Here is a 25,564-nt window from a genome sequence, read left to right on the forward strand (position 1 = left end):
CCTGCCCCCCCAGACTATATAAGGCGGGCAGGGGACTCCTCTCAAAAACATCTATTATTGACATACAGCAATACAATCAGACGCAGGACGTAGGTATTACGCCTTCACGACGGCCGAACCTGGATAAAACCTCGTGTCTGTCTTGCGTCACCATCTTGTTTGTAGCTTGCGCATCTGTCTGCCGATAATCTACTACCTTGGGCATACCCCTAGGTAGACTGCCGACCATATTTCGTCGACAGCCGCTGGAGTTGGAGACGAGGGAGAGAGAAAGAGCTGGCGGAGATGGAGACGAGGGCGGCGCAGGCGAGCTCGGGTGGGGGCGTGTGTTGATGGGCTTCCTGTGGGCCGCGTCATGTGCTGTGAAAGCGAGAAGGGAGCGCGAGGAAGAGAAACAGTGCGGCACCGAGGTTCCCGTGCGCTCTATTCGGACGGCACATCGGACCCGATGATTTCCCTGGTCGGCCGGGTTACAGCCCACAAGAGGCTTAACTGAACGCCCGGTTTTCTCGTCGGCCTGAATTGATTCAGGCCGGCCTGATCCACCGGGGTTGGTCCCTCATCCCAGTCGGGAAGGGCCTAAACGTACAAGGCCTGAAGGACTACGGGTAAAGTTGATTTTTATTTCAGGGAATAACATCAATATCATATACCTGGAGAATACCAAATCAAGGGTCATGGTACGGGGTGGATTTTCGCTCACCAGGTACATATAACGTGAAAGTTATACAATTAATGTCCTGTTCCTATTTGTTTCCTTGCATATATAGAAGACATAATCTGAACTCAGTTTCACTAACATGCTAAGGCTTCTTCATGCTCATAAGAACACCAGATCTTGGATAAGTGTCTCATTCTCTATGACAGAGCATTTCATACGTTGGATCCTGATGATTCTTTGATTTTATCTTCATCCTGAGATTGTAATTCATCCTTTGGTTTTTCTTCATCGTTGGGCACCAATTCTTTTCTCTTTCCCCAGAGGAAAAGGTAGAGCCCGGCGAGAATCATGAACATGCCAAGAATACTGCATGTATGAAATCAAATTTGCATTAGGTCTATTAGTCGTAACTGCAATCATCCTCTTTATTTTTTGAGTTCCCAAATTAAAAGCATTATATTGTTTTCCCTTCCCAAAGTCAATATAATCAAAATGTACTACTATTAATTTTTCGTTTTTTTTCTAGTATGCTTTTCATCATGTCAGATAAAGAGAAGGAACATTAACTTCTTACCCAGAGTTCTATAATTATATTAACTTTTGACTTATGCATGTGAATTTTAAGAATTATCACGACTGAGGAAAAAAAGTTATAGTGATACCTTCCGACAGACAAATCATGGCCTAGAAGCAGCGAGTCGAGTACAGTGGTGAACAAGACGGATACTGCGCAAAACATCGATGGGTAGGTTGGGCCTCGCTGCGTGACGACCCATGAAATCATCACGAATTTGGCAGCAGTGTTGAGTATTGCCTGTGCAAAAGAACAAGAGTACATTTAAGCACTAGCAATCAAACACTTGGCTAAATACTTCTTTGGTCCTCCAGATATAAGTCGTTTCTTTAAATTTGAATAAATTTATATAAAACAATAATGATATTTATGACATTAAAGTTAGTATCACTAGATACATTATTATGAAATATATTTTTACAATTTACATATTTGATATATGGTAGATGTTAAATATTTTTTCTATAAATTGGTGTCAAACTTGTGATAATTTGACTTAGGGCCACTACAACAGAAATAATTTTTAGAATCATCACATCTACCGACTGCTCTAGGAAATGAAGGGCATTCCTAACGGCGGTTGGTATTCCCGTTCGCCCCAAACAATAGGTGGTGCACTAAGAAAGTCCATTAGTTTTCAAATAAGGTTAATTGAAGAAAAAGTTTACATCAAAATTGTAGAGCTATATAAGATCTAAATTTTATAAGTGATGAATTTATTTTATTTGAGATCATTTAGGGCTCAAATACACGTTTTATGTTCTCAAATTTTGAATTTAAAATTTTTAACGACCTTAGATGCAAATGCATCACACAATCTATATCAAAGTTGCAGAGCTCAACCAAATCCAAAACTTTGTTGTTGAAACTTTTCTATTTTACATGTTTAAGTCTGAAATATTCAAAACAAGAGTCATAGAAGTTAATACAAATGATAACATCCTATATTTGGTTATAGCTGACATTGTGGTGAGGTGGTTGGATTTCTTGCGTGAGATAAGAGGTTATAGGTTCGATCCTAGAAAATTTATTTGCATGTATCTCATATGAAAAATAGCGTGACTTATGGCTTCTAGAGAGTATTGTTTGCAAATCAATTTTGACCGTCCCTATAAATGTTTTGTGTAGTAGTAGATAGCTAAATAAGGAGTATCAATCAAATATGTCTATCTAGCCATTACACTTGAGTGTTGCAACGGGAGTACACTCCTTTAGCCTAACTTAAACATGGTAAAAAAAAAAGAAAACTCAGGTGAGTCCTGGTGAACCTTATCTCCAACCTTTACCTACGATAAAGTTCCGTAGATATTTTATTTTAAGCTGCTACCATATTTAAAAAAATACTTTATACATGGAAATATATCTAAACCATCTCCTTTCAATTACTGTTCTGCAGCCAGAAAGGAAGGACAAACATATTTGGAGGTTCTCTTCCAATGGACAGTATTCAGCCAAGTTGACCTATGAGGGCTTTTTCTTAGGTGCTACCCTGTTTGCACACCGTGGGAAAGGATTTGGAAGTCTTGTGCAACACCTAAATGTCGGTTCTTTATGTGGTTAGTTGCACACGACAAATGTTGGATGACAGGCCGCCTTGCACGTTGTGGGCTACCCCACCTGGAACGTTGTCCAATATATGATTAAAATGAGGAAACCGTCGACCATGTCCTAGTCGTCTGTGTCTTTGCTAGGTAATTTTGGTTTCATTGCTAAGATAGGTCGGTCTTCAGGCCTTATCCCCACAACCTACTGAAAACTCATTCCTTGATTGGTGGGAGAGAGAGCTAGTAATGCTACTTCTGAGTTGGTGAGGCAAGGTGTTAATTCCCTAATCATTCTTGGGGCTTGGATTCTTTGGAACCATCGAAATCGTTGTGTTTTTGGTAAATAGGTGCCAAGTGTTGCTGGGGCTTTAGTCATGGCTATTGAGGAACGCCAGTTGTGGTCCACGGCAGGGGCTCGAGGACTATCCCTTTTGTCCCCCCTCCTAGGTGATTAGTTTTCTGGTCTATGTGGGTCAACCTTCATCTGTCAAAGGTGCATTTGTGTTTAAGGATGCTGTAGCGTTGTGTTGTGTGAGTGTGTCGTGTTATCTGTGTGTGGTGTAAGTGTTGTTGGGTTCTTACACCCATTCTCTTGTTAATAACTTAATACACTCATGTGTTTTCTGAGAAAATTGTGTCTCTTATAGTGATATCTCCATATTCTCCATACTACAAACCTCGGTGGAGATGGCAAGGCGTATGTATAGACATAAAAGCAATTGAGTTAGCATTTATGATTTGATTTGTTTGGTTTTGTCAGGTTGCATGACGGCTAATGCTCAAATAGGATTACTTGTGCAAAAAACTCATAAACACAACAACAACTTGGTAGTGGAATCCATCTCTTAAGCTATGGTTATGAGTATGATTCCTTATCTTTCCATTATATATTTTGCAATCTTGCTTTTATATTTCCTCCTCTGCTTCCACTTTTCTCCATTTTCCTCTTATCCATGGAAAAAATTAGTTGCTTTCCTTTTTTCAATCTACTTACCTCTTTTCTATGGAGAAAAAACCAGTTGCAAAACCAGACTTAGGTTGTGCATGACATGAATGGGATGGACGAAAAAGAAAAAAGAGATCCAGAGGAATTGCACATAGAAGTGTGGACGGGTAGAGGAAAAAAAAAATGAAAACCCAGGTTGCATTGGGGAGAATGAAAAAAAAAACAACAGATGAAAAAAAAATCTTAATTAGTGACTTTTAATATTGAGGATTGCCAGATTTACCGAATAAACGATTGTAAGCAGGCTCATGTTCCATTTCAGCTGCCAAGTCGCCTTTTCTCTGTTCATTGCGACCCCTACAACAGCCATTTGGATGCAGCCCGCGAAGCATGTGGCAACTGTGGACCAGTACTTGTACGGGAACACTTTCAGCATCTGGGCCTGTATAAATGCAAGACTACATGTAAGTTTTCCTGAAACTATATGTATGTTTCCCCTGTTGAATAAATCATCAGCAGAGAGCTGAGTTGACATCAAAAGCACCACTTTAATTTTTCACATTTTATTTAATATCTACCATTCAGCCGCGCCGCCGGCTCCCCGCGCCCGCCCCGCCGGCTCCCCGCCCGCGCGCCCGCCGCGCCCGCGCCCGCCCCGCGCCCGCCCGCCCGCGCCCGCGCGCCCGCTGTAGGAAGGAGGAGGAGGTAGGAGGAAGAGGAGGAAGGAAAGCAGGAAGGAGAAGAAGGGGAGGAGGAAGAAGAAAAAAGAGAAGAGAAGGAGGAGAAGGGGAGAAGAGGAGAAGAGGTGCCGCCTCGGTTCGTCGACCCTCACGCCGTAGCGGTCGTCCCCGTTGTCGTCGCCGGCCCTCGGTCTTCGCATTCTCGCTGGCAAGGTATGCCCTAATGTTAGTATTAGTTAGTAAGTAGTAGTGTTAGTAGTAGTAGTTAATTAGTAGTGTTAGTATTAGTTAGTAAGTCGTAGTGACAGTAGTAGTTGTAGTTGTTGTTCATAGTTTTAGTGTTAGTAGTAGTTATTGTTGTATGTATGTGGTTGATGGCCTTCGTGCCTATGTTTGGTATACATGTGGTTGTTGGCCTTCGTGCCAATGTTTTCTGCAGGTTTTGGGAACCTCTCCGTGCAGGGGAGGTGCTGCCGAAATTTTCAATGGAGTCTAACCATTTGCCTTTTCTTTGCAGGACGAGGACCGTTGGGAGGCACTCGGTGACCCCGATCGTCTTCGTTGGCGTTGCGGTTCTGCCTGCACCGCGTCGCCTCGCCACTGCAGCGACTCGCCACCGCCCCACTAGCCTGACCTCACCGACACCCTAGGTATAACCCATCTTGCATACTTGTATCTCGTGTAACCCCAGTTAGGCGTCTCCCGTCCGAAAGAGATACGGTCGTTGGTATGCAGATCTTTGCATACCAAATTCCGTACCTGTTTCGGATTGTCCACGTTTTTTGGACAGCCCGGGATGCGTAGATGGGTTGGTTTCCGTGGCCCGCTCCTGTCCGAGACAGAGTTTCGGCACCACCTCCTCTCGTTGTTCTCCTGATACACAATCTCCCTGCCAGGACGTGTATCGGGAGAAACAGCGGGAGGTGCTGCGAAATTCTGTCTTGGATAGGAGCGGACCATGGAAGCCAACCTCATCCTATGCATCCTCGAGGTGGGAGTAGGACCTATCCTTCACCTATTAAGATGTATAGTAGGAACGCCTTGTGGATTTACCTGTAGTTTTTATACTCGCTTAACATATGCATGTGCCAGAGGATGGATAACCGTGAGTGGATGTACACGGGCCACACAAGTATGACCCCAGAATGGATGACCAAGACCAATGCTTTTCCTGGAGCATGCATTTGGTGAGGCTGCTAAAGGGTCAGCCCCGGATGCCATGTCCGTGCAGCAGATGTGGCAACAAGAAAAGAAAAATTAAGAGGCGCGTGGGGGAAGATCTTATCAATTATTGGATTCACGGGCAAACTATACCCGCTGGATCCACCATGGTGAAGCCGAGTCGTATTAGAGAGGAGGTGGTGAGACAGCGTCTCGAGGATTATGATGGAGATGGCGGGGTTGCAGACTGGATGGATGACATTCAGCAGGCACGGTTCGGTGAAGGATTGGAGGAGAAGCCAGAGGAAAGCGCAAAGACGTTCTATGATATGCTGTCTTCAGCGCAGAAGCCCTTGCACGAAAAGACAACGGTATCGCAGCTGGATGCAATTGGACGCATCATGGGGTTGAAGTCGCAGTTTAGCATGAGTCGGGACAACTTCGATGGTATGTTGGCAGTTTTTGGATCCCTGCTTCCGGAGGATCACATCCTGCCGAAGAACTTGTACGAGTCACAGAAACTTCTTCGTGCACTTAAGATGCCGTATGAGCAGATCCATGCTTGTCCGAATGGATGCGTCCTTTTTAGGAAAGATCACGAGGGAGCAACGCACTGTCCAAAGTGCAAATCCTCTAGGTACCTGGAGGTCGACACTAGTGATGGCAAGAAGGAACAGCTGAGTATCCCTACGAAGGTCCTACGGTACCTTCCTTTCATACCGAGGATCCAACGGCTGTACATGACAGAGGAGTCCGCGAAACAGATGACACTGGCACAAAAAATGGCAAAAGGTACAATCCTGGACAAGATGGTACACCCATCTGATGGCGACGCCTAGACCCATTTCGATGGCATACATGATTGTTAAGCTGAGGAGGCTCGCAATGTACTGTGGTAGCGTTGGCAACAGATGGGTTCAACCCGTATGGATTTTCGCGTGGCCCCATACACTTGTTGGCCCGTGTTTCGTGATACCCTGAATCTCCATCTCCCCCCTGGTGTCATCTTTCAAACCAAAGAACGTATTTTTTGTCGCTGATAAGTCCTGGACATCCGGGGACAATATGGTGTGTTCATGGGAGGCCTGTGTTCGATGATTTGATCGATGCTTGGGAAAAAGGGGGTACTGACATACGACCGAGCTACAAAGTAGAAACTTCACAATGCATGTGTGGTACCACTACTGCCCTAGCGATGACTTCCTGGCGTATGGCCTATTCTGCGGGTGGGTGTGTTCACTGTAAGTTCCCATCCCATATGCAAGGCAGGGTGTGAGGTTCACTTGGCTGAAGAGTGGTGGCAAGTTTTCTTCGTTCGACCAACATCGTCAGTTCCTCCCCCTTGACCATCCATTCAGACGAGACATCAAGAACTTCACGAAAGGTGTTGAAGTCACCGATCCTGCACCTCAGATGATGACCGCTGCCGAGATCCGCGCTGAGATAGAGGCTCTCAAAGTTGATAAAGAGAAAGGTCGTTTTGATGGATATGGTCAGTACCACATGTGGACTCATAAATCGGGCTTGACTAGGCTTCCCTATTTCAACGATCTTCTTCTTCCACACAACATTGATTTAATGCACACAGAGAAGAATATCGCCGAGGCGCTTTGGGGAACACTCATGGACACAGAAAAGTCAAAGGACAATGTTAAGGCAAGAGTGGACCTGGCAGCACTGTGCGATAGACCAAAGCAAGTGATGAAGACTCCCGCGCCTGGCAAGAAATGGAAAAGGACTTCGGTCGATTTCGTTTTGAAGAAGGACCAAAGGAGGGGAAGTATGTCAGGGGGTTTAGTCGTTAATGTTCCCTGATGGGTATGCGGCGAATCTGAGGAGGGGAGTGAACGTGTCCACTTGCCGATGTTAGGGATGAAGAGTCATGACTTCCACATATGGATTGAGCGACTCCTTTCCAGCGATGACCAGAGGTTTCAGTCCCCGAGCATGTGTGGCGCGTCCTGCAGAGTTGAGCTACTTTCCTTTTCCGCCAGCTTTGTGCCAAGGAGCTTCTCGGGCCGTGATTGGTACTTAGAGAAAGTGCACCTGTGTTGCTCTGTAAGATGGAGAAAGATCTTCCACCCGGCTTCTTCCTCTCAATGCAGCATCTTGATTTTGCACCTGGCCTCACGAGGCACGAATGGGGGGCCCGTGCAAGCCCGTTGGTGCTATCCAATCGAGAGATGTCTAAAGGTTCTTTCAGAAAAAGTGTAGAAATAAAGCCAGAATTGAGGCATCCATGGCAGAGGCATTCATTCTTGAGGAGGTGTCAAACTTCACAACATCATACTATAAGGATAGCCTTCCACCGCGTGCACAATCCAATCCCTCTTTACAAACACCGACGAGAGGGTCATCAAAATCTCTATAGCCTTTTCAAAGGTCAACTTGGCAGGGCAAGCGCTTCGAGCACCAAGACCTTGCGGATGATGAGTGGCGCACTATCATGTTGTATGTGTTGTTTGAACCTTGGACGAAGTGAACCCTTATGTGCAGTAAGTTCTCAATGAGCTTGGTTAATACGCGTCCACTATCGTCTATCTATCCAACCCCCTTGTCTCTTGCTTTTTCAGGGAATTTCTGAATACATACTGGACAGGAAATAGGGATCCTTCCCCTCAAGAATCAAGATAGTCTTCTCAAAGGTGGTGTGCCCGATTTCATTTCATGGTTCGAAAAGAAGGTACCATCCAATTTACATCGTTCCATCTGTGACAATCCCACTTTGCTCCTACGAGCGAGTAATGATCTATCCGCCCTCACCTTACAGGACGCATCGGTATGCGGAAATGGATGAAGAGTTGAAACAGGTTGTCAAAGGCTTCCCCTATAGGGTCAAGTCATTCACCGTATATGATGGTGAATGGCTATCGCTTCCACACAAGAAGCCACGAGCTCAGTCGGCCCAATCAAAAAACCACGAATACTAGGAGTTCGTACGCCCGGCACAGCCGATGACCGCGACTCTACTGCATAGTCGAAGAAATATACGAGCTCAACTTTGAGCTTCGCGAGAGGTCATAAGCCAGTCGTATTCAAATGCCATTGGTTCCGATCCCAATGTCACGAGAAGAGCCCCTGAGATTGGACAAGTTGAAAATTCGAACAAGATTCCCTCTATCAAGGAGACGATGTCTATATTGTGGCTCAACAAGGCCACGCAAGTTTATTATCTTCCATGGGCATGCCAAAAAAGATCCCACTTCTTGAGGGTTGGTACCTTGCGCAGGTTGGTATCACCGCATGGCAAAGTGCCTGTCCCAAACGATGAGGATTACAACTTTGACCCAAACACATATACAGGGGAGTTCGATCAACCCGAGGGGCTAGATGGCATGTTTTCACATAGACATGTTTTCGCTGATGGGCATGGAAGTAGACAATGACATTGATGAGGACGATGGAGATGAGGATGATGGAGAAGAGGTGCAAAATGCCAAAGGACTTAGCACTGCTTGAGCGATTACGTTTGGCGTTGCCATTGATGACAACGATGGAGATGAGGTCGGAATGTTAGACAATATTGTTAGTGATGAAGACACTTATGATCCGGCCCGCTGCCGAGTCCTGAAGATTATTTCTAATTCATGTAATACTATATTATTATTATTTTTAGTTATGTTTCGTTCATTTTGCATGCTCTATATTTGTCTATATTGTGCTAAAACTGGTTTTACTCTTTGTATTTGCCAGGCACTCGACAAAATGCCCAGGGCGGAAGGCGGAACCGGACCTGCAACTGCTCTACATGCAGGACGACTAGGAGGCGGATGCGGGAAGAGGAGGCTAGGGCGTCGGCGAGGAGCCCGTCCCGCCAGCCGGCCCCCGTGGCCGTTTCGAGGAGGGCGGTGTAGTCGTCCTGCCATCCCCTCGCCCGAGGAGGACCGGACGACGACCACTACGACGAGGACCCAGCTTCAGCTGGCCCCCCAGACAGGAGGGGGTGACACTATCCTCTTCCTCTGGGGGGGTGGCGGGAGTGTGACACTTCCCTCTGGGGGGGTGGCGGGGGGTCCAACTCGAGCACCTCATCGGCACCGTACTTTGCGTGGGTCCTCGAGCTCCCGACGCTGGCCCGATCCCGTTTTTCAGAGGAGGCCGGTGTGATTCGTCCCAAGAGTGACAAAGTTAAGTTATCCGTTTCATTTTGCATCTCTCTATATATTCCATATGCTGAAAAAACCGAACTACGGACTAACAATGTCTTCTTACTGACTCCTGTAGGAACTGTGAACCTTGTGTCCATGGGTCGATCATCGGCATGTGCAATGGGATCCTCGGCGGCCCTGATCCGCCTGCACTACCCTGGTTTGGTCACCCACGCCCAGGGTTGTGAGTCGCCCTCCCTGGACGTGGGACCACTTCAACTCCGCTGTGGACGCCGTGTACGGCACCGTACAGGAGCGGATCAGGCGTGAGTTCTGGGTTGAGTCTACATCACACTACATTGCTTAATACTATAGAATCATTAGACGTTCTTGAAATAACGAAAGGACACATGATGTCTGTATGTAGGACTTCTTCACGTTGGAGGAGGGGGCATGACCCCCGCCTGGGTGACGAAGGTGCAGGACAGGGCATGCAGGGGCCGAGTCACGGGACCTGTACTACGAGGCGAGGCTGCAGTGCCACATCAACCACTCGTGCGACGTCCTTGGTCGGATACCCGGGGAAGAGACGAGGCCAGGACCATGACACTCACCAGGGAGCAGTACCTGCAGTAAGTTATAAAACATTGTTACTGACTCATTCCATGAAGAATAGGTAGCCTTCATTTTATATTCTAACATTCTAATACAATACTTGATGGCATGCAGATGTGTCCTTCTTGGTGCGCCAGGCACAGAGACTGGTTGGGCGGCCATCGTGGACAAGTGGGTCTCCGATGAGTGGAGGGAGAGGGACGCCCTCCCTCCGTCGGGAGTGCCGCCTGCAGATGGGTGGGCCGGCGCACCACCAAGGCAACTGGCCCTCAGTTCATACGCCCAGGCCTGGGTAACACGCTACGCACTTATTTATTTATTTGTTTCTAACGCTCAATTCTCATTACTTCTAATTCGTCTTTGTGTTTTCCTCCGCAGTCGCAAGTCGCATGATGGGCCAGAATGCAACGAGTTCATGGCGTACGCCATGGCACACAAGGGCAAGGGCGACAGCCCCGGACACCGTCTACAACCCGGAGATGGGCCCAAGGCGTACAGCAACACGAGCGTCCACAGCAAGCTCACTGACTACGCCCTCGACGGCCGCGAGCGGCATGGGGAGGACTTGGACCCCACACCCAGCCCCTTGATACCAACCTCATGATGAGGCTCGGAGGAGGGAAGCAGCAGACGGCCAGTACTGGATGGCCTCCAACATGGTCGACCTCGACCTCTGTGCCCAACCTCGTCCAGAATCCGAGCATAAGCACGAGCTCCTCCGTCCCCATTCGACCTCGGCAGGCGAGCACACTTGCAACAGATGGCGGCACTCCAGGTTAGTTCTATTTCATTCGCCGTTCATTACTTTTACCATGTACCTTGCATTTGCATTGTTTAAACGTTGGTGATTGAATATTTGCAGGGCCACTGTGGAGAGGATGGAGGCCGAGATGGGAGGCCGAGAGGGTCGAGAGGGAGAGGGAGAGGGCCCAGAGGGAGGCCGAGAGGGCCGAAGTGGGAGGTCCTGATGGGCCCAGAGGGCGGCCGAGGCGCAGAGGATGCAGTGACATGTTCTCATTCATGTCGAGCCTCGGCACCACTCTCCCGGGTGTGGTGGTGCCCCAGTCGCTGCTCGCTCCAGTTGTGCTCCTACTCCTCTGGCTCTAGGCACTCTGGTGAGTATATATATATGGTTGATCAAGTCCTTTAGCTTATGTAGATACTAATGAATTCAATTCTCCTTTGTGCAACAGTCCGTCGGGTTCGAACCCGACTTCCTTCGCCTCAGCACACACACCCCGGGAGCTGGACAGGTCCACCACCGCACGGGAGGTGCCCCTTTCAGGCTCCATTGGGATCAGTGGCAGTAGGTGGTGCCCCTTCAATGTTTCATTGATTTTTCTGATCTAGGACTTGTGGTGGATGATGAAGAACTTCTTAGATGTGTTCATGGATTTTGCACATTGGATGTGCGTGGTGTGATGGATTATGCAGCAGGATGTGCTCCTGTGAATGGATGTTTGGATGTGCTTGTGATGTATTATGGATTATGTATGCGTTTGTGTGATGCTAAATGGGCCTGTGTGCTGTCTCTAGTATTATATATGAGTTTGCGTGTTTGCTTCGAAGGAAGCAACAAACACAAAAAAAAAATTGCAAATTCCTGTCCTCCCAGCTTTGCCGAGTGCCAAACACTCGGCGAAAGAAAGTCTTTGCCGAGTGTCAGGGGTGTGGCACTCGGCAAAGCTGGGAAAAAAAATGCTTGCAAAACAGCCACTTCCCAGTTTTGCCGAGTGCCACAGCCTGGCACTCGGCAAAGAGGTCAATTTTGCCGAGTGTCACAGCCTGGCACTCGGCAAAGAGGTCAATTTTGCCGAGTGCCAGATGGTACCACTCGGCAAAGACTATTTTTAAAAAGATTTTTTTTAAAAAAAATTATTTCTTTGCCGAGTGCTCAGCCCTGGCTCTCGGCAAACATTCAAATTTTGCCGAGTGCCAGTCCCTAGGCACTCGGCAAAGCCGGCGTCAAATGTTGACGGCAGTTATTTTTTTGCCGAGTGCGGGCTTGGCACTCGGCAAAGACTTTGCCGAGTGTCGATTTTTTGGCACTCGGCAAAGAAATTTTTGCCGACAAAATCTTTGTCGAGAGACCTTTGCCGAGTGCCTTTGCCGAGTGCTTGGCTGGCTTTGCCGAGTGCCCCCAGCACTCGGCAAAGAGGGGCGTCTGCAATTGTGGCTCTCACTCTATACATGTGAACAATGATGACGTATGCTAATTTAGACACACGGATTTCTGCAATATAATTAAAAGATGCGTGGTTATATATAATATACGTATACTAGTACAGTGCATGCAGGTGGAGTCTAATTAATGTTTCAGGTAATTCAATTTTGGGACACCAGTTGTTTATGTTTGTTTATTAGCATACACCTGTTCTCCTTGTGCATTGGACCACTCTATTCTAGTGTATATCCTAGCTTGCTCTTATAAATTTGAAAGGAACAAGCTAGGCATTTAGGATGACTTGAGCGGCGTATAAGCGAACACAGCGGTGGATCGGAGGTGCTTAATTTGTTCAAGGCCAGGGGGTGTATAGGATGTTACAGAGAAAGAGAAGATAAGATCATTCTCTCTCCGACTCGATATATCGAAGATGATGCGAAATATAATTTCTGCAGAACATGCATGCATCTCATCAGAGGAATTAATTATATGATTAATAAAAGAGGAAATTAGACTTGCTCTACTAATTCAACTTGGTAGCAGCTAGCGTGCGTGTACGGACCTCTCAAAGATGATGGCGAGCGGGGCGACGAGCAGGGTGCCGAGCAAGAAGCGGTAGGTGAGGAGGGCGAAGACGAAGAGCCCCGCATCCACCATCACCTCGACCTCGCCCACGTACTGTTTCTCTTCTTCCCCTCGCCCTCGCCCCCGCCGCTGCCCCCGCCGCCGCCGTAAGCCCACGGCGACCCCTTCTTCCCTCACCCCCGCCCCTACTCTCGCCGCCGCCGCCATGGCCATGCTCGCCGGCGACCTCGACGCCCCCGCCCTAGACCTGGCCCGACCGCCGCAACCGCCGTCAGCTCCCCTAAACCGCCCGGCCGCCATCCCCACCGCTTGTCTTTTCTGCCTCCCCCGACCCCTTCCTTCTAAGGCCGCTGGAGTTGGAGACGAGGAGAGAGAAAGAGCTGGCAGAGATGGAGACGAGGGCGACGCAGGCGAGCTCGGGTGGGGGGCGCGTGTTGATGGGCTTCCTGTGGGCCGAGTCATGGGCTGCGAAAGCGAGGAGGGAGCGCGAGGAAGAGAAACAGTGCGGCACCGAGGTTCCCGTGGCGCTCTATTCGGACGGCACATCGGACCCGATGATTCCCTGGTCGGCCGGGTTACAGCCCACAAGAGGCTTAACTGAACGCCCGGTTTTCTCGTCGGCCTGAATTGATTCAGGCCGGCCTGATCCACCGGGGTTGGTCCCTCATCCCAGTCGGGAAGGGCCTAACGTACAAGGCCTGAAGGACTACGGGTAAAGTTGATTTTTATTTCAGGGAATAACATCAATATCATATACCTGGAGAATACCAATCAAGGGTCATGGTACGGGGTGGATTTTTCGCTCACCAGGTACATATAACGTGGAAAGTTATACAATTAATGTCCTGTTCCTATTTGTTTCCTTGCATAATATAGAAGACATAATCTGAACTCAGTTTCATCTAACATGCTAAGGCTTCTTCATGCTCATAAGAACACCAGATCTTGGATAAGTGTCTCATTCTCTATGACAGAGCATTTCATACGTTGGATCCTGATGATTCTTTGATTTTATCTTCATCCTGAGATTGTAATTCATCCTTTGGTTTTTCTTCATCGTTGGGCACCAATTCTTTTCTCTTTCCCCAGAGGAAAAGGTAGAGCCCGGCGAGAATCATGAACATGCCAAGAATACTGCATGTATGAAATCAAATTTGCATTAGGTCTATTAGTCGTAACTGCAATCATCCTCTTTATTTTTTGAGTTCCCAAATTAAAAGCATTATATTGTTTTCCCTTCCCAAAGTCAATATAATCAAAATGTACTACTATTAATTTTTCGTTTTTTTTCTAGTATGCTTTTCATCATGTCAGATAAAGAGAAGGAACATTAACTTCTTACCCAGAGTTCTATAATTATATTAACTTTTGACTTATGCATGTGAATTTTAAGAATTATCACGACTGAGGAAAAAAAGTTATAGTGATACCTTCCGACAGACAAATCATGGCCTAGAAGCAGCGAGTCGAGTACAGTGGTGAACAAGACGGATACTGCGCAAAACATCGATGGGTAGGTTGGGCCTCGCTGCGTGACGACCCATGAAATCATCACGAATTTGGCAGCAGTGTTGAGTATTGCCTGTGCAAAAGAACAAGAGTACATTTAAGCACTAGCAATCAAACACTTGGCTAAATACTTCTTTGGTCCTCCAGATATAAGTCGTTTCTTTAAATTTGAATAAATTTATATAAAACAATAATGATATTTATGACATTAAAGTTAGTATCACTAGATACATTATTATGAAATATATTTTTACAATTTACATATTTGATATATGGTAGATGTTAAATATTTTTTCTATAAATTGGTGTCAAACTTGTGATAATTTGACTTAGGGCCACTACAACAGAAATAATTTTTAGAATCATCACATCTACCGACTGCTCTAGGAAATGAAGGGCATTCCTAACGGCGGTTGGTATTCCCGTTCGCCCCAAACAATAGGTGGTGCACTAAGAAAGTCCATTAGTTTTCAAATAAGGTTAATTGAAGAAAAAGTTTACATCAAAATTGTAGAGCTATATAAGATCTAAATTTTATAAGTGATGAATTTATTTTATTTGAGATCATTTAGGGCTCAAATACACGTTTTATGTTCTCAAATTTTGAATTTAAAATTTTTAACGACCTTAGATGCAAATGCATCACACAATCTATATCAAAGTTGCAGAGCTCAACCAAATCCAAAACTTTGTTGTTGAAACTTTTCTATTTTACATGTTTAAGTCTGAAATATTCAAAACAAGAGTCATAGAAGTTAATACAAATGATAACATCCTATATTTGGTTATAGCTGACATTGTGGTGAGGTGGTTGGATTTCTTGCGTGAGATAAGAGGTTATAGGTTCGATCCTAGAAAATTTATTTGCATGTATCTCATATGAAAAATAGCGTGACTTATGGCTTCTAGAGAGTATTGTTTGCAAATCAATTTTGACCGTCCCTATAAATGTTTTGTGTAGTAGTAGATAGCTAAATAAGGAGTATCAATCAAATATGTCTATCTAGCCATTACACTTGAGTGTTGCAACGGGAGTACACTCCTTTAGCCTAACTTAAACATGGTAAAAAAAAAGAAAACTCAGGTGAGTCCTGGTGAACCTTATCTCCAACCTTTACCTACGATAAAGTTCCGTAGATATTTTATTTTAAGCTGCTACCATATTTAAAAAAATACTTTATACATGGAAATATATCTAAACCATCTCCTTTCAATTACTGTTCTGCAGCCAGAAAGGAAGGACAAACATATTTGGAGGTTCTCTTCCAATGGACAGTATTCAGCCAAGTTGACCTATGAGGGCTTTTTCTTAGGTGCTACCCTGTTTGCACACCGTGGGAAAGGATTTGGAAGTCTTGTGCAACACCTAAATGTCGGTTCTTTATGTGGTTAGTTGCACACGACAAATGTTGGATGACAGGCCGCCTTGCACGTTGTGGGCTACCCCACCTGGAACGTTGTCCAATATATGATTAAAATGAGGAAACCGTCGACCATGTCCTAGTCGTCTGTGTCTTTGCTAGGTAATTTTGGTTTCATTGCTAAGATAGGTCGGTCTTCAGGCCTTATCCCCACAACCTACTGAAAACTCATTCCTTGATTGGTGGGAGAGAGAGCTAGTAATGCTACTTCTGAGTTGGTGAGGCAAGGTGTTAATTCCCTAATCATTCTTGGGGCTTGGATTCTTTGGAACCATCGAAATCGTTGTGTTTTTGGTAAATAGGTGCCAAGTGTTGCTGGGGCTTTAGTCATGGCTATTGAGGAACGCCAGTTGTGGTCCACGGCAGGGGCTCGAGGACTATCCCTTTTGTCCCCCCTCCTAGGTGATTAGTTTTCTGGTCTATGTGGGTCAACCTTCATCTGTCAAAGGTGCATTTGTGTTTAAGGATGCTGTAGCGTTGTGTTGTGTGAGTGTGTCGTGTTATCTGTGTGTGGTGTAAGTGTTGTTGGGTTCTTACACCCATTCTCTTGTTAATAACTTAATACACTCATGTGTTTTCTGAGAAAATTGTGTCTCTTATAGTGATATCTCCATATTCTCCATACTACAAACCTCGGTGGAGATGGCAAGGCGTATGTATAGACATAAAAGCAATTGAGTTAGCATTTATGATTTGATTTGTTTGGTTTTGTCAGGTTGCATGACGGCTAATGCTCAAATAGGATTACTTGTGCAAAAAACTCATAAACACAACAACAACTTGGTAGTGGAATCCATCTCTTAAGCTATGGTTATGAGTATGATTCCTTATCTTTCCATTATATATTTTGCAATCTTGCTTTTATATTTCCTCCTCTGCTTCCACTTTTCTCCATTTTCCTCTTATCCATGGAAAAAATTAGTTGCTTTCCTTTTTTCAATCTACTTACCTCTTTTCTATGGAGAAAAAACCAGTTGCAAAACCAGACTTAGGTTGTGCATGACATGAATGGGATGGACGAAAAAGAAAAAAGAGATCCAGAGGAATTGCACATAGAAGTGTGGACGGGTAGAGGAAAAAAAAAATGAAAACCCAGGTTGCATTGGGGAGAATGAAAAAAAAAACAACAGATGAAAAAAAAATCTTAATTAGTGACTTTTAATATTGAGGATTGCCAGATTTACCGAATAAACGATTGTAAGCAGGCTCATGTTCCATTTCAGCTGCCAAGTCGCCTTTTCTCTGTTCATTGCGACCCCTACAACAGCCATTTGGATGCAGCCCGCGAAGCATGTGGCAACTGTGGACCAGTACTTGTACGGGAACACTTTCAGCATCTGGGCCTGTATAAATGCAAGACTACATGTAAGTTTTCCTGAAACTATATGTATGTTTCCCCTGTTGAATAAATCATCAGCAGAGAGCTGAGTTGACATCAAAAGCACCACTTTAATTTTTCACATTTTATTTAATATCTACCATTCAGTCTGACAGTAGGAACATTCTGAAACTTAAACAACAGATGGTAAGATACTGCATGCGTGGGCTGCAAGTGTTTCTGCTAGCTATATTTCTCTGAGTGCCTGCATTAATCATTTGTTGGTTTATATATATAAAGTAGTATATACCTGCACTGTGTACCAGACGGCCAGGCTCAAGCAGCTGACGATGAGCAAGACGGTTCCGCGCATATGGTGGTGCCCAAACGCTGATCCAGATTGCTTGGGGTGGTACCCGATGATGTTGGTAGGCCAGAGATGAAGCACTTTGCCTTTGTAGAGGCTGATCACCAGTGTCCCCCCAACACAAACTAGGGTTCCTATCACCTTGATGTTTCCTACCAGGCTCTTCAAGTTCAAAGGTTCCTTCCTGATGAAACAGCAGGTTAATTATCTATATATAGGTAGGTGTATATGTATCTTTTCATCAGGAACAAACAACTCGGCAGACTTTACTTACTACGTACCTGAAAAGAACAGCAAGGACGAATGTGGCTATCGGGATGATGTTGTAAAAATTGATGGCATATCCGGGCGACGTATCTCCCAGACCAATGTAGTAAAGACCAGGAATTGTGAACCTGTAGGTAAGGAGAAGAGATAGAATTTTATTGTTGTTATTAAGAAAATGATCGTCTATGTACTCGATGCATGGGTTTGATATAAGATCAATGAGAGGACGACAACTCACCCTACAAGTGCACTTGTAAAAATCCATATGAATGCCTTCAATTTAATCTCCTTCCACTTCCCTCTACATGAGCACAATCAAAATCAACACTATCATATATGGAGACTTAAAAAATTCAGTATATATTCAGGATAACATAATTAGATCAAAGCAGGGGCAAATATAATAAGAACTTATTAGCACAGTTGTATATCTTCTTTTGTTGATACTAATTAACTGAAGCACTTTGCAAAATCTACATTAGAAAAGGTACTACTACTACAGTATTATTATTATTGTGTGCAAAACAAAATTTTCTGCTACCGAAATTAGGGAGATGACTGACCACATGGATCAAAGAAAGTAACAACAGTATATAGGGACATATATATATTCTTGAAGAGATGGATGGAACTAACTTCTCAAAGATGGCAGCAAAGGGGATGACCAAGATGGCGGCCATGAAGAAGCGGTAGGTGAGGAGGCCGGGTGCAGACGGACAATCCATCGTTGACGACCACCTTGGTGAGCAGCAACAGCCCGGTAGTGAAAATTTGAATCAGCACCATGAATGATGCTGGCCACCATTCCTTGCTGCTGGCCATTGTCTCTCTCACGTCTCACTCGCTACAGGATAGTAGTGGACGGTGTAGCACTTCTAAACTCAAGGAGAATAAGAACCATGCAATCCGTTGTGTGGCGTGTGTGTGTGTGTGTGGGGGGGGGGGGGGAGAGGGGAACAGAAGATCGACAAGATGGTAGTCGTGTGCTTCTAGCTCTTAGCCGACCACGTTATGGAGGGTCACTCTATATGTGTGAACAATGAGATATATGGACTTCTGCACCTTGTTCATTTGGGCTTGTTTGGCTGATAAGCCATGATTAAAAGTATTGTTGGTCGATTTGGTGTGAGAAAAAAATACTATTTGTTGGCTGAAAAAGTACGGCTTATAAGCCAAATAAGCCCAAGCGAACAGAGCACTGGAAGCTAATAATATTAGTGCACACGATGGAGTTAATAACATTCTAATGTTTCAGGCGATTGAATTTTGGGATAGTAGTTATCTATGTTCGCTTAGCATAGATGAATTACTCTGTTTAAGGCATGTTTGGATTTGCTAGGGTTACTTAATTATTATAGTTGTGGCTAAAAATTAGCTGGTGTTACCAAGCTAGTGGCTAACAACTAATCGGAGAATTGACTAATAAATTCTCTCACCTATGTTTGATAGACCAGGGCTAATTTTGTCTAGTTTTTATAGCTTACTAACAATAACAATTAGCCCTTAATATCCAAACAGATCCTTATATAGATGTTTTATTTATGGCATCGGGATAGTTGCGTACGACGTTAGCTGACAAAGGAAGATGTCAGCCACAGCTGAATAAATAGTGGGATATAACCACTAAGAACTATAGGCTTAGTTTGCTTGCTAACCTAAGAAACCTGTCTGACCCCGGCAACATATAGACGTTGGATTTCCAGCGCCTGAGGTTAGATAAAATTCTGTGGTCAGCACCTCCCAGACTTGGTGTGATCAAATTCTCTGGTCAGCACCTCCCAGGCTTGGTGTGATCAAATGTACCCCCTCATCCCAAAATATAAGTGTGTGATAAACTTAGTGTGATCTTTAAGATCATACTTTAAACAGTTACTTTATCTTATAAGATACATTGTATAACATCAGAAGTTTGGTCATTAGAAAGTGTCTCTAAATAGGAATGAGCCTTGCTACGGTACTCCCATATTATCTCATAGAAAGTAAGAGTTCAAATAGATCATAACCCTTGATTTTTTTAATAAATGAAATAATTATATAGTTAAAATAGTAATTAGCAAACAAGAAAAAAGAAAATTATAACCATATTGTGCCATATCTCGTGAGCCAAGGATTTGCTTTCCTTAGGTCTTATTTGGACGTTATCGGATTCATCAATTCATATGTGTTGGGGTGGATTGGGGTGAAATAACGCGAATCCAACTACATCCAAACAAGGCCTTACATGTTTTCCTGTCGCATGGAAGGCGTGAAAAGAACACCGGCCTACCTATGGTGCTGACCGATCCGGCTCATTTTTTTTATTTTGCTAGCGTTACATTCTTACAGAAAAAAGTTACATCTAAATGCATTTTGTAAAGAAGCATCTTATTTCCCACATCTATGCAGATTTTAAAAATAAAATATTCACAGGAACGTCATGTTCAATTCGACACACATGGACACAATCACGTACGAGATCGACCAGACATCTAATTAGTAGACCTAATTATGGGATGGATCTTTATCCATCATATTAGAGCTAATAGTCCAATTACAATATATTTTACCTACTATTTTGTCTATTTTTCAAATAAAAAATGCATAAATATATAATTATTTTATTACCTCCTAGGAGGTAATATGTATTGATAAACATTCGGATCAACAGGTCATAGTTATTTAGATGTACCATAGTAAATCCCAAATACAAATATAATGTAGCCCATAACCATATAAATTTTTGATATTGTTAGACTAATTGATGGTCATTTAAATTTTAGAATAAATGTATGCTTTATATTTGAGGACATAGTTGAGGGACTAGTTGAAAGTTGAAAGTACTAGCATCTCGGGATGGACCGAATCATGCATCTCTCAGACAATGAAATAGATACCAAAAAAGAGGGGGGGAATATGTATATTCACATATGTTTGAAATACTGACATGTTCTCCTAACTCATGTAAATTTAATTTGAATGACTTGGGCGCATAAGCGAGCACAATGTATGCACATCATAAAAGATAAGAATTTTACATAATAAATGTTCATCGCTGGTATCCTGATTCAATGTTAAGAAAAGCAAAGCCAATCTCTGAATTGTCATCAGAAGTCTAATACTAAATCCGTTCCAAATTATAATTTGTTTGATTTTTTTTTGACCCTAAATTTGACCCCTTGTCTTATTTAAAAATTTATGCAAAATATCACTTCTTTTTCTGTGGCTTGCTTTATTAATAAAGTTCTTCAAGAATGACTTAAATTTGACTATGTTTATATAAATTTTTTGAATAAGACGAGTGGTCAAACTTGAGATAAAAAAAGTTAAAGAAATTATAATTTGGAACCGAGGGAGTACATATCTATGGCTTAAGATATCAAATTCTCTAGACATAGACCGACTAGATAATCTAAGAGAGTGCCAATTGAGACTAAGGATCTAGATATTTATTACAACCACTTCTCTCTTTACCCGGCGCCTCCAACAAAAACATCATCAGCCGCAGTATGGATTTTAGATATTTAGTTTGCTCTGTATATATCAGTTCATCTGCACCTTATATGAGTCGTTGTTCAGACTCTATTTTCTTAGACAGTGAGCTACGAGTTTGTATCATTAATTGGAAAACAAACTTTTATACCGTACTTGCAATGCTTTAATATATATATTCGGGTCTTTATAAAAAAATCATGATGTTCCATATACACGCTCACGAGAGAATTCGGTGGCTTCTGGCACCAGCAAAAGAAGACAAAGCTAGACAAACACATGAGTTGAAATGAAAGAAAAAAAAAGAAAAAAAATGCGGCAAAGAAAATATAAGATCATTCTCTCGATTCAAGGGTGGTGCGAACGTAATTTGTGCAGAACATGCATCTTATTAACAGAGTAATAATAATTACTAAAGGAGGAAAGAGTTGCTCAACGTGCACGGACCTCTCGAAGATGATGGCGAGCGGTACGACGAGCAGGGTGCCGAGGAAGAAGCGGTAGGTGAGGAGGGCGAAGACGAAGAGCCCCGCGTCGACTACCACCTTTGTGAGCAGCATCTGTCCCGTCGTGAACACCTCGATCAGCACCATGCAGATGGCCGGACCCCACTCCGCCTTAAGCTTCAACGACGACGACGATGGACCCTCCATTTCTCCCTCCCTCCACGTACGAGAATATATTAGATGGGTTGATGCAGCGGCGGACCTAGAATTTTGCCATAGGTTATGCCGAACAAAAAAAATCATACATAATTTGATAAAAAAATCATATATGAACCAATCTCTAATCTAGTGATGAATGATTTGGAGACAAGTTTTTTAGGAGAAAGACAGAAGATTCAAGTTTTCACGGCATGAACAAGTTCTGTTAGAAAGGAAAAATAGATGATTCACGGCAACAATTACAAACCTGCTGAGCCTCAGTGCGTGAGAACGACTTGCACTCAAGTCTTCACGGTGCCTGCCGGCGTGGGGCAAGCAAACGTAGACTGCCGCCGTGCTGCCGTGCGTGCAGCGAGGCAGGCCGGTAGTAGGCCGGAGCGGGGCAGGGCGGCAGGGGCAGAATCGCCGGCAAAGGCCAGAGGGAGAGCAGGAGACGGACGGGACGTCGGGACGACGCCGCACCTATTGCCGCTGCGGCGCTACCGCAGCCCGCAGGAAGCAGGATATCGATCGAGGATCGACGATAGGGATCGCCGGCTTGTGGCCTGTGGGAGTGGGACCTCCGCGAGTGCGCGTCTTGATGGAACGCATGGACGCATCGAGCCAACCGAGCGGAGCTGCGGCGGTTTTCCAAGCGTCAGCCAATCACTGAGCGAGTCTAGTGGTAAAAGATTCTGCCAGAGATCATGGGCTTTTATGGACCTTGGGCTTAGACCTAGTCGAGCAATGGCCTGCTGGACAGCTTGGCGTCGTCTAAAAAAGGCACGGAGACAGCAGCGAAGGGTCAAACAAATTATCAACAGTTCATCTTCTTCTTAGGACTTTGTACTTTATTAGGTCAAATTTTAGGAGCTAAAATTTACCTAAAGAATCAGACACCTCTTCTAAAAGCTCCTAAAAAATTTAGGAGGGTCCAAAAACTTTAGAAGCTCCACCACCTCCTAAAGTTCATCCTGGACCCACTACCCCTCCCCACCGCACGCATCTAGAGAAGGAGGAGGTGAACAAGAGCGCACCATGCAGAGAAGGATGAGGGGTAAAGAGGAGGGCTGCATGGTCTTTTTGTCAGTGCATTTATTGTTTTTAGTTAGTTTTAGGAGGTGGAATCCAACACCTTTTTTTAGAGGTTTTAGAAAGCTACCCTCTAGGAGCTCGGAACCATTAAGGCCATGTTTGGAATGGAGGATTTCTAAAGGAATCGTGAAGGATTGGTATTCCTATGGAAAGGAATATTGTATGCGTTTGGAACGTAGGAACACAGCTCTCCATTCCATAGAAAAGGAAGGCATCCGTCCACAAAACGTATGAATAAAAGAATCCAGCCCAAGTTGAAGTTTTGGCGGAAGCCCGAGGCAAAGCCGAGAGAAGAGAAACAAAAAATAATGTTACTTCCTGTGTTTTTCCTGTATTATAGATTCTTGCGTTTCAAACATCCCTTCAGTTATTTTCTACATTTTTTCTTTCCTCTGTTTTACCACTACACACCCATCACATTTCTACGTTTTTTCCTATTCTCGTATTTTTTATTCCTGCGTTCCAAACGGGCCCTAATCAGGTATCTGAGGCCAATCCCAGTTGGGTTGCTAACATCTGGCGATCAGCATGGATCCCTCCCTCAAGCTTGCCTTCGACGAGGTTCTCAGGAAGTTCGACGAGATCGAGGCTCACTGGGAGCGGCGCCTCTCCGAGTCCTGAGCCGTACGGGAGCGGCGCGTCGCCGCCGTCGGAGTCCCGCATCGTCATCCCCGAGCGGACCCCTGCGGCGCAGTTGGATGACGTTGTGGTCGCCGACAACTGGGGAGGGTTGTTCGAGCCTGTCCCCCTCCTGGAGGAGCGTGTCTACGAGCCTATGAGGAGCAGCTCGCCGTCGTCGCTCACATCGTGGCCGACAACTGGGGTGGATTGTTCGAGGAGCCTACCCGCGTCATGGAGCGGCGCGTCTACGAGCCGGTCGCCTCCGACTCTGCCTCGCCTCCGGCGATGAAGGTGCAGCTCGCCGACGACGTTGCGGCGACCGAGTACACCTCCACCGACCCTTGACGTACCCGCCCGCGTCTCGCCTGCGCTCACCGCTTCGGCCGCCGCTTCCGTTTCCGTCCGAGAGAACGTGTCCGTGGAGACTTTCCCAGCGGAGGACCAGCGCCAGATCCATGAGCTCGAGAAGCCGTCTCCGTCGTCGTCCCGGCCCGCCGCCGCAGAGGATGAGGCGCACGCGCTGCACCAGCTGCTGGAGAGGGAGTACAAGTACCTCCCGGAGTCCCTCACCACGCTGTTCCTCTCCAAGGAGTACGAGGCGCACGGCCTCAACCCGCGCGCGGTGCCGCCGACCCCGCGGCCCCCGATGCGGCTCCACTACACTGCCCTCTCCGACTCCTCCCTCCGCCGCGCGCTCGACTCCGTCTTCCCCGACGAGGTCTACAACATTGCCGCGCAGTCGCCCGCCGCGCACCTAGGCCCATTCCGCTCTGCCTGCCTCACCAGCTACATGGACGAGCACCAGGCCGAGTTCGCGCGCTGGCTCCAACTCCTCGTCGAAAAGGGCCGAGTTCGCGCGGCGCTGCCCGACTTCCTCACCGCTGCCGCGGCGGGCTCGGATCCCCTGCGCGCCGCATTCCTGGACGCCGTCACCTCCCTCAGCTGCGTCATCACCACGGCCGCCGGAGTTGACCGCATCCACCTCACCCTGTGCGCGCGACGTGGCATCGTTGTCGCTGGCATGGGCGAGACCTTCTCCATCGACGTCGCTGACCCCGTTGTCGAGCTCCTCATCGACAGGCTCCACCGCGTCGCGGCTGCAGACCGCTGCATCGGCGCCGGGCTCTGGCCGGCACAGGGGAACACCCCAGAGGCTTTGGATACACCGCGACTGCTGCAGTTGGTGGTGCCCGAGGAGGCCGAGGTTCCCAGCACCTTGCACAACAGGTGTTCGATGAATGGCCTCATCCTCATACAGAGCTATTTTTGGCTTCCATCCTGTTATCGCTGGGATGCAGTGCTACACAGGCAGCACACGCTATGGCCTCCACCTACAGAACTTCGGTTGGTGAGCTTTGACGCTGGGCTGCGTCCTCTACCATGGCCGTCATTCAACATGGTTGAGAGGAACTATGTTACGTATTACTTTGGCCAACTCTAGAAGCCCCCATGGTACATACCAATTCAACAAACAGCCAGGTGTGTGCTTGCTGAACTTGTAGAGTCTTGGGAATACTTGATGGTTATATGCTGGAATTTTGGAGCCATCAAGATATATCTGGAAATGTCGGAACATATGGCTAGTGTTGAAACAGTTTGCAGTCCTTGCTATGTTGAGGTTGTTGACTTCGGTGAATTTGATGATGAAAGGCATGCGACACCAGAAGCTCTTGTTGCTGCAGTCCATAGTGGTGACAACAGTCATATAATTCATTTCCCTGCAGGAGGTTATAGTGGGTTCATCTTGCACTTGTCACGAGATGAGGACATGGTTGGAAGTTCACCAGTCATCAGCAATGTACTACTACCTTTCTCTTTGCGTCTGTCTTCAGAACG

The 25,564-nt window shown here is 45.7% G+C and overlaps 2 protein-coding genes across 5 annotated transcripts; both read right to left on the minus strand.

Moving 5' to 3' along the window:
* Positions 1–609: 609 nt before the first annotated feature.
* Positions 610–4,164, minus strand: LOC136539222 (WAT1-related protein At5g64700-like). Its single transcript, XM_066531160.1, has 3 exons — positions 4,009–4,164; positions 1,324–1,475; positions 610–1,027 (listed from the first exon to the last, which is right to left on the minus strand). The coding sequence occupies exons 1-3, from the start codon at positions 4,159–4,161 to the stop codon at positions 874–876; spliced, it is 459 nt and encodes a 152-aa protein (XP_066387257.1). The 5' UTR covers positions 4,162–4,164; the 3' UTR covers positions 610–873.
* A 9,770-nt stretch (positions 4,165–13,934) lies between these two features.
* On the minus strand, positions 13,935–22,651 carry LOC136539223 (WAT1-related protein At5g64700-like). 4 transcript variants are annotated; one of them, XM_066531162.1, is made up of 9 exons: positions 22,281–22,651; positions 21,816–22,031; positions 18,537–18,638; positions 18,139–18,201; positions 17,915–18,028; positions 17,577–17,817; positions 17,133–17,291; positions 14,449–14,600; positions 13,935–14,152 (listed from the first exon to the last, which is right to left on the minus strand). In XM_066531162.1, exons 2-9 carry the CDS (start codon positions 22,019–22,021, stop codon positions 13,999–14,001), a joined length of 1,191 nt encoding a protein of 396 aa, XP_066387259.1. In that variant the 5' UTR covers positions 22,022–22,031; positions 22,281–22,651; the 3' UTR covers positions 13,935–13,998. The 4 variants fall into 4 exon arrangements, with proteins under 4 accessions (XP_066387259.1, XP_066387258.1, XP_066387260.1 ...); XM_066531161.1 differs by having other exon boundaries at positions 21,816–22,076; positions 22,281–22,650; XM_066531163.1 differs by lacking the exon at positions 18,537–18,638 and having other exon boundaries at positions 21,816–22,076; positions 22,281–22,646.
* Positions 22,652–25,564: the final 2,913 nt, after the last annotated feature.

This window comes from Miscanthus floridulus, chromosome 2 (genome assembly GCF_019320115.1).
Source record: "Miscanthus floridulus cultivar M001 chromosome 2, ASM1932011v1, whole genome shotgun sequence".
NCBI classification, from domain to species: domain Eukaryota; kingdom Viridiplantae; phylum Streptophyta; class Magnoliopsida; order Poales; family Poaceae; genus Miscanthus; species Miscanthus floridulus.